Here is a 12,991-nt window from a genome sequence, read left to right as displayed (position 1 = left end):
AGTGGTGTGGCCACAAAAATGGGCATGGTCGATGTTTTTGTCCCTCTTTCTATTTTCCAAAATGCTGGGAGGTTTGTGCTAGCACAACTGCTGATTTTAACTAGGAGTAAAAGTATAAGAGGGTTAGGCATTTGTAAGAATATTAACTCTAATTTTCTAGTGACCTTGTATTTTTAGAATTGTTATGTTCCCGAAAGTTGAATGTTCGAGATTTATCAGTCAAAATATTCTTGCAAAGTTCAAATGAAAAAATGTGTCAGTTAAAACCTGGAGATTGTTATGTGCTGGTCAGTGGGAAATATTTGTAACATTTGGGTTTTATTTTACATTTTTAGACAAATTTGCAAAAATGAATGTAACTATGCAATTTTCATTGCTATTAGGGGAATTTTTGCCCATAAATTAACACAATCAAGGTTTTTTATTTTACTTTATGCAAAAAAATACTATCAAGCAAGAGAAAAAATCTTGATCATTTTTTTCACAATTTAACTCTTTAAAAAACATTTCATTTTTTTTTTTTAACTTGAATGTTAAAATCAGTCTGCCTGTGTATTAGCAGGAGTCCAGTAATTTTGTATTTATTTAGTGCAAGGTGCTTTTCATCCAGGAATCAAACGTATGACCAGCAGGATCAATATACCTTCATTTCTTGTTTTCCCTATGGATTTTCCTAATGGAAATATGAGGAGCGGGATGTATATTTTTTTTCCATTTGCATCATTTCCCTAATGGCTGTATGGTGGTAGGTCAGCTGACAGATGTAGCTTTGCCTGAGCAACTATTATCTCACTGGCATACTGACCACACGTTCTTTATCACCTCCCACAAGGCTTTTATTGTTTTTATAATCCCATTATAAGATGCTAAAGAAGTCAAAGGCTGTGCTATGACATAATACATGACATCATGGGGTATTGTCAGTCAAGCTGTGCATTGGCCAGTAATTGGTACTCTCTCTATTGTTGGAAATAGTTGGTCATCACTTGGTCTATTGAGGTCTGAAGGCACCAGGGATGACTAGACACATTGGTTACCTAAACACTCTCGAGCATTCTTAACCTATAAATGGCTGGGTTCCTATTTATTTACAAGGCACTGCACTTGTCAGTAAATCAATAGCTTGGGGCCAGGGCTGGTATTAAAATGACCGTACTGGTAAATATTTAATTAACTCTACTTTCCTGGCCTCCCTGAACTGTTCAACCACCTGACCCAGCCTTTTAAAGGAAAACTATACCCCCCTGAACAATGTAGGTCTCTATAAAAAGATAATGCATAAAACAGCTCCTGCTTCATGTAAATAAACCATTTTCAGAATAATATATAACTTTTTTAGTAGTATGTGCCATTGGGTAATCCTAAATAGAAAATTGTCATTTTAAAAAATAAGGGCCGCCCCCTGGGATCGTAGGATTCACGTTGCACACAAACAAACCAAACATGTTATGTCACATGAGCCAATTAACAGACAGAGTTGTGTCTTTTGCTTCCACACTTCTTCCTGTTACAGTTAGAGTTGAAGTATTTCTGGTCAGGTGATCTCTGAGACAGCACACAGACCATCACAAAATGGTGGCTCAAGGCAAGAGATGTAATAGGGTAATATTTACTTAAATATATATTCCACTTTGGTGAGATTCTTTAATATGCCACTTAATTTGATGTAAACTATCTGTTGCTTTAGTGTTCATTTTGGGGGTATAGTTTTTTTTATTGCTCTATCTCCCCTCCCACTACATACAGCCCCTTGAACCTACCTAGATCTGCCCATTCACCAGCAGTAAGAGCACCAACCCTCCCTGTGACATCCATGACCTATCCCTTTCCCTGCAGGCCAGTAAGATACCTCCAGAAAGGTGGTAACCCTAGGAAGAGACAGAAAGGCCATCTTGCATATTTAAACCTCCATATTAGTATATCATGAAGATCAATGCTCAAAATATGGATCATCCTATACTATGACATGATCACAATACCTAATAGTGCAGGAAGCACTCCCTTTATTGCCTTCTATGATGTCCTTAAAGTCCCGGTGCCATTATGACATGTCTGTAGTGCACCAGAGCCTGCATTTCTTCATGACACATTTATGGGACTTGTTCTGAGACACGCAAACTTGCCAAATTAAATGTGGTTGTCGGTGAAGTGGATCTTGTTCATTATGATAACTTTCCACTCCAAGTACATAATCCCTTTTTTTCAACAGGTGAGATCTCATACATTCTCTTTTCAAGAAGGCTTGGGCTGTATGCTAATAATGAATCATTTGTCAGTTAAATTATTTGTATTTTTTGTTTCTTCAGTCTGGATTCCATTACTTCTAAAGACAGTTCCAAGGTCTCTACATAGTTACATAGTTAGTTACATAGTTAAATTGGGTTGAAAAAAGACAAAGTCCATCAAGTTCAACCCCTCCAAATGAAAACCCAGCAACCCCTCGCAAGTGCCTTTTTTCAGAGAAAACAACCCCAACCTTGACAGTCTACCCTCATGATTGAAGTCTTCCGTCCCTCTAACCAGTTTAGTTGCACTTAGTCTCTGCACTCTCTCCAGCTCATTTATATCCCTCTTAAGGACTGGAGTCCAAAACTGAACTGCATACTCCAGATGAGGCCTCACCAGGGACCTATAAAGAGGCAGAATTATGTTTTCATCCCTTGAGTTAATGCCCTTTTTTATGGAAGACAGAACTTTTTGCTTTAGTAGCCACAGAATGTCACTGCCCAGAATTAGACAACTTGTTATCTACAAAGACCCCTAGATCCTTAGATCTATATATTATGTGCTATTTCACATGAGTCTGAACCCCACTGGGACCCTTACCTTTTACCTTTGACCCACCCCCCACTGTCAGTGTTGATAGGAGAAACATATTGATGAATCAGGTAAAAGATCTTCTGTCTGAATCAGGTTTTGTATTTCTTTTATGTTTTTAGAGAGAAGACTGAAGACTTTGTACAAGACAATAAAGGCTGAATATCCAATCCGAGATGCTGATTTAAGGACATCTGTATAAAAGGTTAGTAAATTAACGGGATGTTGTAGGTCCCCGGTTCTCTTCATGAAAATGTTAGGCTTCTCAGTCAACAGTTATCATCAGGAATGGGCAACCGGCAGCACCTCTGAACTAAAACCAGCAGCCACAAATAAAACACCAATGGCACATCCGATGCTTGTGAAACCAGTTGTTGGTTTATTAATTCAGCTCATAAATGGCAACTTTTCAGGCCACTACACAACCCTTTGTCAAGCCTCCTAAAACCAGCACCCCCAGACAGAATTAGGGGTTTTATGTTGGATTCCATGTTGGATATCGATACTACTTCCATGATGACTGTAACAGCCTGCCACCTGGTTTCTTTCTGAAAGACATACACGTGAATCACAGTGCCAGCTATAAAAAAAAATAACACTCTGTACCTGCCCCTAGAAAATGTTCAAAGTAGTGTATAAAGTCTATGTATAATACTGTATATATACTCTCTCTTTAAAGGCATGTTTACTATCATTTGATACTTTGAGAACTAAAGCAGTAGGCTAAAAATGCTGTACATTTATTTATACTTTTGGTTTTGCACCAGCCCAAGGCAACCACAGCCAATTAGCAGGGAAGAAATAGACAATATTGTGTTTGCTTCAACCACCTTATAGGTTGGGTGCAAAGCAGTCAGGAAACCCTTGCCAGGGGTTTGCATAGACATACAGGAAAAAAATTAGCAAGGAAGATCTGTGCCTCCAAAGATGCCCCAGTAGCTCCCCACTTTTTTTTCTGCTGATTCACTGCACATGCTCTGTGTTGCTGTCACTTACTGAGCTTAGGGACCCATTCACAATATACAGTACACATAGAATAGAAATGTCACAATATAAGGCTTATTAGTAATATATACATATAATTACTACATGGCAGCACAGAAGCCAGTGCAATTAGCATCAGAATTTAATAATCTGCCCTGTAGCATCATCTTATATTACAGACAAACCTCATTTTCTGCTTGATAATTAGTGATGACCCCTAAGCTTAGCTTCTCAACAGCTGCTCAGAGCCCACTGAGCATGTGAGTGTCACAGACACTTTCCAAGATGGTGACCCCCTGTGACAAGTTTGAAGTCCTGGATCATTGCTGCTATTGACAAGCTGAAACTTTAGGCTTGTGCAATAAGGTCATTATATAAAATATGGCATTTTTAGCCATATTAATTTTTAGAGTTTAGTTCTCCTTTAATAGATATACTTTACTTAGCGAACAAAGCCACACCTGTTTTTCCATTGAAATAAGTGGTGTACCATGAGCACTGTAATGTTACAACATAGATGTCCCATTAAAGGTGTGGTTCACCTTTGAGATACATTTTAGTATTATGTAGGGAGTAATATTTGGCCAGAATTGGTTTTATTTTTTATTATTTAAGGTTTTAAAGATATATAGATTTTTATTCAGCAGCTCTTCAATTTACATTTTAGGCAATCTGGTAGCTAGGGTTCAAATCACCCTAGCAAACATACATTGATTTGAATAAGAGACTGGAACATGAATAGGAGAGACCTGAATAGAAAGATGAGTAATAAAAAGTAGCAATAACAATACATTTGTAGCCTTACAGATCATTTGCTTTATAGAAGGGGTCAGCAACGCCCATTTGAAAGCTGAAAAAAGAAAAAGACCAATAATTCTAAAACTATAAAAAATAAATAATGAAAAGTTCTATAACATTCTAAAAGTTACCTTAAAGGTGAACCCCCCCCCCCTTTAATGTCTGATGCATCTGTGTACTGAGCTGAGAGTCATCACTAGAGAAATTAAAATGAAATACCGAGCAACTGCATGTACTCATGCCACATTGTTGTGCAGGTAGTATGTGGCATGACAATAGGTAATGATAACTTGCAGTGCTTGGTCGGCGCACCCAAACCTATCATTAAAACAAGTTCTCCAGCACGGACTGGTCTGCTAAGCACTTTCTTCGTTTGGTGATCTAACCCCAGATATGCTAATCTTCCTGCACAGTTTACTGCTTGGCTGCTGGCAGGGATTGCTGATTCAAGTACCGTGGAAAGGTAACACTTGACATGTAAAGGAAGGATGACAAAAAGCACACCGTTCTTTCTAGGTGGCAGCTGAACTCCTTGCACTCCTGTTTAATTTGTGCTAAGCACCATTGCGTCTGTCCTGCGGAATTATCCCCATTGTGGTGGTGATTCCTGGGTTCCCGCAGCGGGTTACATCAATATGCACAGCTTTAAGTTAACATTTAGTATGTTATACAATGGCCAATTCTAAACAACTTTTCATGTGGTCCTCATTATTTATTTTTTATGGTTTTTGAATTATTTGCCGCCTTCTTCTGACTCTTTCCAGCTTTCAAGTGGGGGTCACTGACCCCATCTAAAAAACAAGTGCTCCATAAGGCTACAAATGTATTGTTACTTTTTTTTTGTTGCTTTTTTTTATTACTAATCTTTCTGTTCAGGCCTTTCCTATCCATATTCCAGTCTCTTATTCAAATCAGTGCCTGGTTGCTAGGGTAATTTGAATCTTAGCAACCAGATAGCTGAAATTGCAAACCGGAAAGCTGCTGAATAAAAAGCTTAATACACTAACTCAAAAGCCACAAATAAAAAAAAATGAAAACCAAATTATCTCAGAATATCCATCTCTATATCATACTTGAAGGTGAACAAACCCTTTAAAGGAATTGTTCAGTGTAAAAATAAAAAATGTGTAAATAGATAGGCTGTGCAAAATAAAAAATGTTTCTAATATAGTAAGTTAGCCAAAAATGTAATGTATAAAGGCTGGAGTGACTGGATGTCTAACATAATAGCCAGAACACTACTTCCTGCTTTGCAGCTCTCTTGGTTTCCACTGATTGGTTACCAGGCAGTAACCAATAAGTGACTTGAGGGGGGGCACATGGGTCATAACTGTTGCCTTTGAATCTGAGCTGAATGCTAAGGATCAATTGCAAACATTTATGTCCCTTGTGGCCCCCCTTCAAGTCGCTGACTAACTCAGAGTTAGAGAGCTGAAAAGCAGGAAGTAGTGTTCTGTTCTGTTCTATAAGGCATCCGGCCACTCCATCCTCTATAGATTACATTTTTGGTAACTAACTATATTAGAAGCATTTTTTTTATTTTGCACAGATTGTCTATTTAACCAGTTTTTATTTTTACACTGAACTGTTCCTTTAACACCGAATGGCAGAGGTTACTCAACCCCTACTCAGAAAGTGTTCGCCTGATTTTGAACATACGGAATTGTGTTCATTTTGCCCGATCAAGTCGAAACTTCTTGCACACCTGTAGTTACTCTGAAACTGTGGGTATAAAAATATAGTAATGTGCCTCCAAATTGGTAGACTGTCACTGTACTGTGTTTGTAAATTCAGCTGTAACAAAGAGCTGAAGAGATGCAGTCTGTGATGTAAGTAGAAGTTACTGGGCCCCACAGCAAAATCTTTTTAGTAGGCCCTCCTAAACTTTGGGAATAAGACTTTTTACATCAACATATATTGAAACTGCTTATCAGTCACTGGGGCCCCCCAACAGGTTTGTCCAAGGCTGCAGTTGTTGCCCTGTGAACTAGTTCTGTATCTCACGGTGTAGTTCTACTCCTCGTGTAAAATACAAGGATATAAGAAGTGAATGAGAAGTTCTCCTGTTGTTGTGCTATTAATATTCCATGGAACTAACATGATAGTAGAGATTAACAGTCTTCCCTTGCACATTGGATCAATTGGCCTTTTAAAGGGGTTGTTCACCTTTCAATACTTTTTTCAGTTCATTTGGTTGTTCATTTTTCTAATATTCAAGTGTAAAGTGGAATTTTTCACCTTCTAAAGCAGCTCTTTAAATGAATACATTAAGGGGCATATTTATCAAAGGTCAAAGTTAAAAAAACTTTGAACTCCGAATTCAAAAAGACCATTCGAATGGTGGTCAAAGTTTTTTGGTGTCGAAGTGGGCTGAATTCAGCCTTCTTTGAATCGTACGATCGTACTTCGATTTGAAGTTTTTTTTAACTTCGACCTTCGATCTCCCAAACTCCCCCAATTGCCTCCATACAGGTTGTAGGAGGTCCTCCATAGGTTAAAACAGCACTTAGGCAGCTTTTAGGTGGTGAATGGTCAAAGTTTTAAAGTGACAGTAAAAAAAATTCGAACTACGAATTTCGATTTTTTTTTTAAATTCGAATCGAAGTATGACTATTCCCTAGTCGAAGTAAATAAAAAATAGCTGGAAATTCGAAGTTTTTCACTTCGAGACTTCACCTCGACCTTTAATAAATCTGCTCCTAAATTGATACATTGCTTATCTTTGTCCCTGCTGAGCTGAATCTCTGGGTTTCATTACAGGCAGCTGTTAGAATTGATACAATAGTTGCTAATACTCCAGAGATGCTGCTGAGAAATGTATCAACTAAATGTTGCAAACTTGTAAGGGCTCTTACAGACGGGGCGGTTTTACCTGCGCTCCCCTGCGTTGCGCTTTATTCCGTTCAGCCGCAGGGGAGCGCAGGAGTAGATGCACTGAATTATTGTCAATGGGGCTGCACTCAAACAGACGCATGTATGCGCCAAACGCAGGTAAAATGCAACATGTGTCCCAACCTGCGTCCCAATCCAGTTCATCCACTTAACTAGGGCAGTAAGTTTGGGGGGCCAAGGGCTCTCTGCAGAATTTTGTTTTCTTCTGGCCCTCCCTTGTGACTAGAGGTTTGGTATTAGTCTCCCCCAATTTTGTGTGTGCCATGGATCACCTGCAGCCCTCTTTTCCCCCTGTTGGCCCCCTTCTATAGTTGCTGCTATAAACTGTAAATGATAATAGCGTTTATTCCTGGAAGGCATAGTAAAGTGTTGGGGAAGCTGATGCTCAGAGGTTATCTGCTATATCCTTGACACTGAAGTGTGGGTTATCTCTATCATTCACTGTCAGTAAACTCTGTTTCCTTATTAACAGCTTCACTACCAGAAAGAATGACTAAATGCCCAAAGCAAATGCCTTTTCCATTGTCTCCAGCTGACACTCCTCTCAAAGTGTGGGATTAGCCCTCTGTGGGGCCTTTCCTAAAAGCCATTTATAGTGACATTTGGGGATAATTCCTATTTGCTCTCGATAGATATTCCCTGAAGCCCAACTTTAGGGTGACTACTGGTCTAGATAGTCTTTCAGCTGTGACTGATTGACTCATACAGCAGTGCTTTTATACATCTGTAACCTTGTTGGGAGATAAAGGAGGACTAGACAAAACTTTAGACCTCAGAAGTGGGGAAATGCGGCTAAAAACATTTTAAAACACACTGCTGTATTTTTTGTTCATTAGCAATGTTTGGAATACGTCCTTTCACTCTGAGTATTATCAGAATAGACCAGTAGCTGTCAGACTTTTTCAGTTGATGTCCCACAAAGCTCCCTTTTAGCTAATAACAAGGTTACAGATATGTGTACATCTCTGTCATAGGATAGATATAGGATATCTGATATAGGAACATATCAGTCATTCAGCCATAGTTCTGACAATATCTAGGGCAGCCTCTCTCCCCAAATCTCACCCAAACTGGCCTTCTGGCTGGGCATTCAGGTGTATTTAAGAGAGCAAATGGGCATTCTCTCCAAATCTGACATAAATGACTTTCAGAAATGGGGCAAATTTAGTTACCTCCAAAAATCCCCAAGTGTTGGATTTGCGCACATCGCAACACTCCGTCAGGCGTAAATTCGCCTGGACAACACTAACTTACGAAGATGCGAAGTTGCGCACAGTTTACCGAACGTTTGTGAAGTTGCGCTAGCAAAAATACAATCAGCAGTTCGAAGTTACGCTAGCGTTCAGTAATTTGCATACAGCGTGCAGTTAAAGTACAATGGCCGTATATGCCGCAGCAAATACATTGCACTACACAAGGCCATGGAACCTTAATAAAATTATATATTGCCCTACACATGTGCCCATAGTATAGTTTAGGTGTCATATGTAAGGAAATGTAGGGGGAAAATAGGGTACCCCAAAACAAATTTTGATCTTTTTCAGCCTATCACCCTGTAAAAAGGAAAAGACGCCAGCGTTTTTTTATCCAACTTTTTTTTGACAAACTGCTATCAACTCTATTGCACTTTGCCTGGTCTGAGGTGGTGAAAGCAAGTCTGGCGATAGCAGTAACGTTCAGTAAAATTTAAAAACTTAGTGAATTTGCGTAGTAACGCTCTTTCGCCAGAGCAAAAATTCGCCTGGCGTTACAGTGCGAAGTTGTGCCAGAGTCTATCTCCGCTACAATTACGCCGAATTTTCGCCAGCGTTAGCCACTTCGCCCTTTAGTAAATTTGCCCCAGAGGTCCTGCACACACACAAATGCTCCAAGCCCTCCAGTTTGGGAATCGCTGAAACAGACTTTTGCTTCAACTTTACATGCTCTATAGGCTCTATAGGTTTTGTGGAACAGAAGTGAACCATCTATCAGTCTTGCTGTGGCGTTGGACCTTCCTAGATACCTGATAGGTTATAAGAATTAAAGCAATGAAAATAAAGAAATAGGAGCTGCTCCCACAAAAAAAGTGACATATTATTCCTATTTATGTCCATTTAGAAAAACATGCAAAAAGGCCTTAAAATTGTTCACTATGTTTTGTCTGAATGGGGATTATGAGAAATGTAGTCCTTGTAAATGTTTCAAATTAATTTGAAAGAACTGCTGTGTGCTTTGGAAAATGTTCATCCTTATGGACTTTATTCTTAATGGACTACATTATTGCTTATGCTGGCTTATATTTTTCCCTTTATTTAGTGATTTACTGGGATAGTTTAGAACACATTGATCTGTCTTTGTAGACTGTTTCCTCACTTTCAAATTGGGTAGGGGTGAAGGTTACACTGATAAAGTATGACCCCCTGAAATGAATAAGCTACACTGCCTTCCATATGCTTTTTGAGCATGGCTCCAGTTTATTTATTTCCTATTAAAGGGGTTGTTCACTTTCAAATTAACTTTTAGTATGATGTAGAGAGTGATATTCTGCGACAATTTGCAATTGGTTTTCATGTTTTATTATTTGTGGTTTTTAAGTTATTTTTTCAGCAGCTCTCCAGTTTTTAGTTTCAGCTGTCTGGTTGCTAGGGTCCAAATTACCCTAGCAACCATGCCTTAATTTGAATACGAGATTGGAATATGAATAGGAGAGGCTTGACTAGAAAGATGAGTAATAAAAAGTAGCACTAACAATATATTTGTAGCCTTAAAGTGCATTTGTTTTTTCAATGGGGTCAGAAAAGAGTCAGACGAAAAAAGCAAATAATGAAGACCAATTAAAAAGTTGCATAGAATTGACCATTTATAACATATTTAAAGTTAACTTAAAAGTTAACCACCCATTTAAGTAAACCACACGTACCACTACATTTTAGTCTAGATTAGAACTAATATCTGCTTCAAGCTTCCAGTATGCTTCAGTCCTAAATCAGGACTATCCAACCTTCAGCATCCTTCATGAGAAGAGAGATTGTGGGATGCTACAGGCAGCTGCTATTAGGGATACACCAAATCCAGGATTCAGTTTCGGGATTCAGCCTTTTCCCACAGGTTTCGGATTCGGCTGAATCCTTCTGCCAGGCCGAACCGAAACCGAATCCTAATTTCCATATGCAAATTAGGGGCGGGGGAGGGAAATGGCGTGACTTTTTGTCACAGAACAAGGAAGTAAAAAATGTTTTCCCCTTCCCATATGCAAATTAGGATTTGGTAAGGATTGGGGGGTTCGCCCAAATCCAAAATAATGGATTTGGTGCATCCCTAGCTGCTATCCATATCATAGGAACAATCATACCTGTATTTCTTTTATTTACCTGACCTTAAAATAAACAGTGTAATAGAGCTGTTGATTTCATTGTCATTTACGAAAACAATTGAAAAAACAAAAACCCTAAATTCATGTTGACACATAGAAGCGAGTACATCTGCCAGACTGGGTGACTTCACCTAATGGTTTTTGTCTGCCTCCCATTACCTGCTCCAAGGAGGAGCTGATCAGTAACCCTACACCTGTCAGAGCCCACGCCTATTTTCTTGCTAAACTTCCCAAACAAGTGCACAGATCAGCATGAAAACAAAGCCTAAGGAACGCGCTGGAGGAAATCACTTCTCTTAATGTTTGCCTCCGATCCTGAATTTGCCCCTTCACAAAGGCAGCTTGAGCCATGGCCCTGGATGACAGCAGTTTGTGTACCAAGTCCAGGAATAAAATCTGCTCCAATCACAATGACTTCAAAGCCATCAGACGCTCTAGCCTGCCACCGGAATTACTCTCGGCAACTGCTATTTATGGCCAGATTAGGGGAAATGTCACACACTTGGAATCGCAGTATATGAGGCGACCCCGAAAGAGACCTTCAATTATTCCAGGTATTGTGCTACGGGTTCTGCCTGGGAGCCTTTTCATTTGACAGATTGTTGTCACATCTTCTTGCTTTTGTGTTGTCCTTTTCCATGCGGCAAGGCACAAACGCTGATTTAAAGGAAGGTACATGGTCTCCAGGTTTAACCCTCAAGAGCGATAAGGGAGTACATTCAATTTAGAGTTTTCAAAATGGGTTTTTGTTGGGGTTCACATGTAAAAAGAAAACATGGGTCTTTAAAGGGGTAAGTTAACTTTTAATATGTTATAGAATTGCCAATTCTAAGCAACTGGTCTTCATTATTTATTTATTTTTTATAGTTTTTTTAAATTTTTTGCCTTCTGACTCTTTCCAGCTTTCAAAATAGAGGTCACTGACCCCCCATCTAAGATGCACATGCTTTGTAAGGCTGTACAGTTGTTATTGTTGCTATTGTTGCTACTTTTTATTACTTGTCGTTCTATTTAGGCCTCTCCTATTGATGTGCCAGTCTTCTGTTTTTCAGTCAAAGCAGAGTTGCTAGCAACCAGATTACTGAAACTGCAAACTGCTGAACTAAAAGATAAACGATCATTACAAATATTAAAAAGCAAAAGATGAAAAGCAATTGCAAATTGTCTCTACCTCGTACTAAAGGTTAACTCAAAGGTCCACAACCACTTTAATTATAGTTACTGTAATTAGGCCACACAGAGGCAACTAAGACTGACGGGACGTGAGCCAGTGTGACATCAGTGATGATGTCATATAAGCTCAGGGTGCTGTACTCCATGTCCAACATTAAGCATTAGGGAAAACCCCATCTGTATCCCTGTCAAATATCTCAGGAGACACCCACTACTCTATGTATAGCCATACGGCAGAGATTTCAGTTAAGCCCATGTCAGTAGGGTATTTTTTGTATTTTTTTAAAGGAGAGGAGAGGTTCGCCTTTAAGTTTATTTTTAGTATATTATAGAATGGCCAATTCTAAGCAATTTTTCAATTGTCTTTCTTTATTTATTTTATATAGCTTTTGAATTATTTACCTTTTTCCTCTGACTCTTTCCAGCTTCCACATGGCCACTTCTAAAAACAAATGCTCAGAAAAGCCTCACTTTTTTTTGTTATTGCTACTTTTTATTCCTCATCTTTCTATTTAGGGCCTCTCCTATTCATAGTCCAGTGTCAATGCATGGTTGCTAGGGTAATTTGGACCCTAGCAACCGAATTGCTGAACTTGAAAACTGGAGAGCTGCTGAATAAAAAGCTAAATAACTCAAAAACCACAAATAATAAAAAATGAAAACCAATTGCAAATTGTCTCAGAATCACTCTCTTCATCATAAGGTGAACAACCCCTTTAAATTGTTTTTCACAGAAAATAGAGTGAAACTCACCTCCGCCTGCAAGTTACCAGGGATGGAAAAAAACAGGCTCCTGGTAACTTTAAGAGTCAAAATTCTAATTTTTTAATCACATTTTGCCTCTGCTAGTACAGAGAGCGCAATTGCTAGTGATGTGGCCCCCCTTTGCTCAGGTGCAACGTGGGACGGCATCAGTTTGCCTTTGTGGGGTTCAAGTTTATGGCCTGATGGAGAAATATTACCAGGGTATCTGGG

General features: G+C 39.0%; 1 protein-coding gene across 4 annotated transcripts in view; it reads left to right on the top strand.

Moving 5' to 3' along the window:
* fry.L (FRY microtubule binding protein L homeolog) overlaps positions 1 to 12,991 on the top strand; it is a 266,400-nt gene that overhangs the window by 51,865 nt on the left and 201,544 nt on the right. For 3 of the 4 annotated variants that reach the window (XM_018244667.2, XM_018244668.2, XM_018244666.2), the window contains exon 1: positions 11,043 to 11,397. In XM_018244667.2, coding sequence (XP_018100156.1) covers positions 11,193 to 11,397 — 205 coding nt within the window. In that variant the 5' untranslated portion in view covers positions 11,043 to 11,192. Of the gene's footprint in view, positions 1 to 2,939; positions 3,023 to 11,042; positions 11,398 to 12,991 lie in introns of those variants that run through there. The other variant, XM_041580759.1, reaches the window with a different exon arrangement.

This window comes from Xenopus laevis, chromosome 2L (genome assembly GCF_017654675.1).
Source record: "Xenopus laevis strain J_2021 chromosome 2L, Xenopus_laevis_v10.1, whole genome shotgun sequence".
NCBI classification, from domain to species: Eukaryota; Metazoa; Chordata; class Amphibia; order Anura; family Pipidae; genus Xenopus; species Xenopus laevis.
Note: the sequence above shows the minus strand (reverse complement) of the source record. Positions and strands in the feature narration are given on the sequence as shown.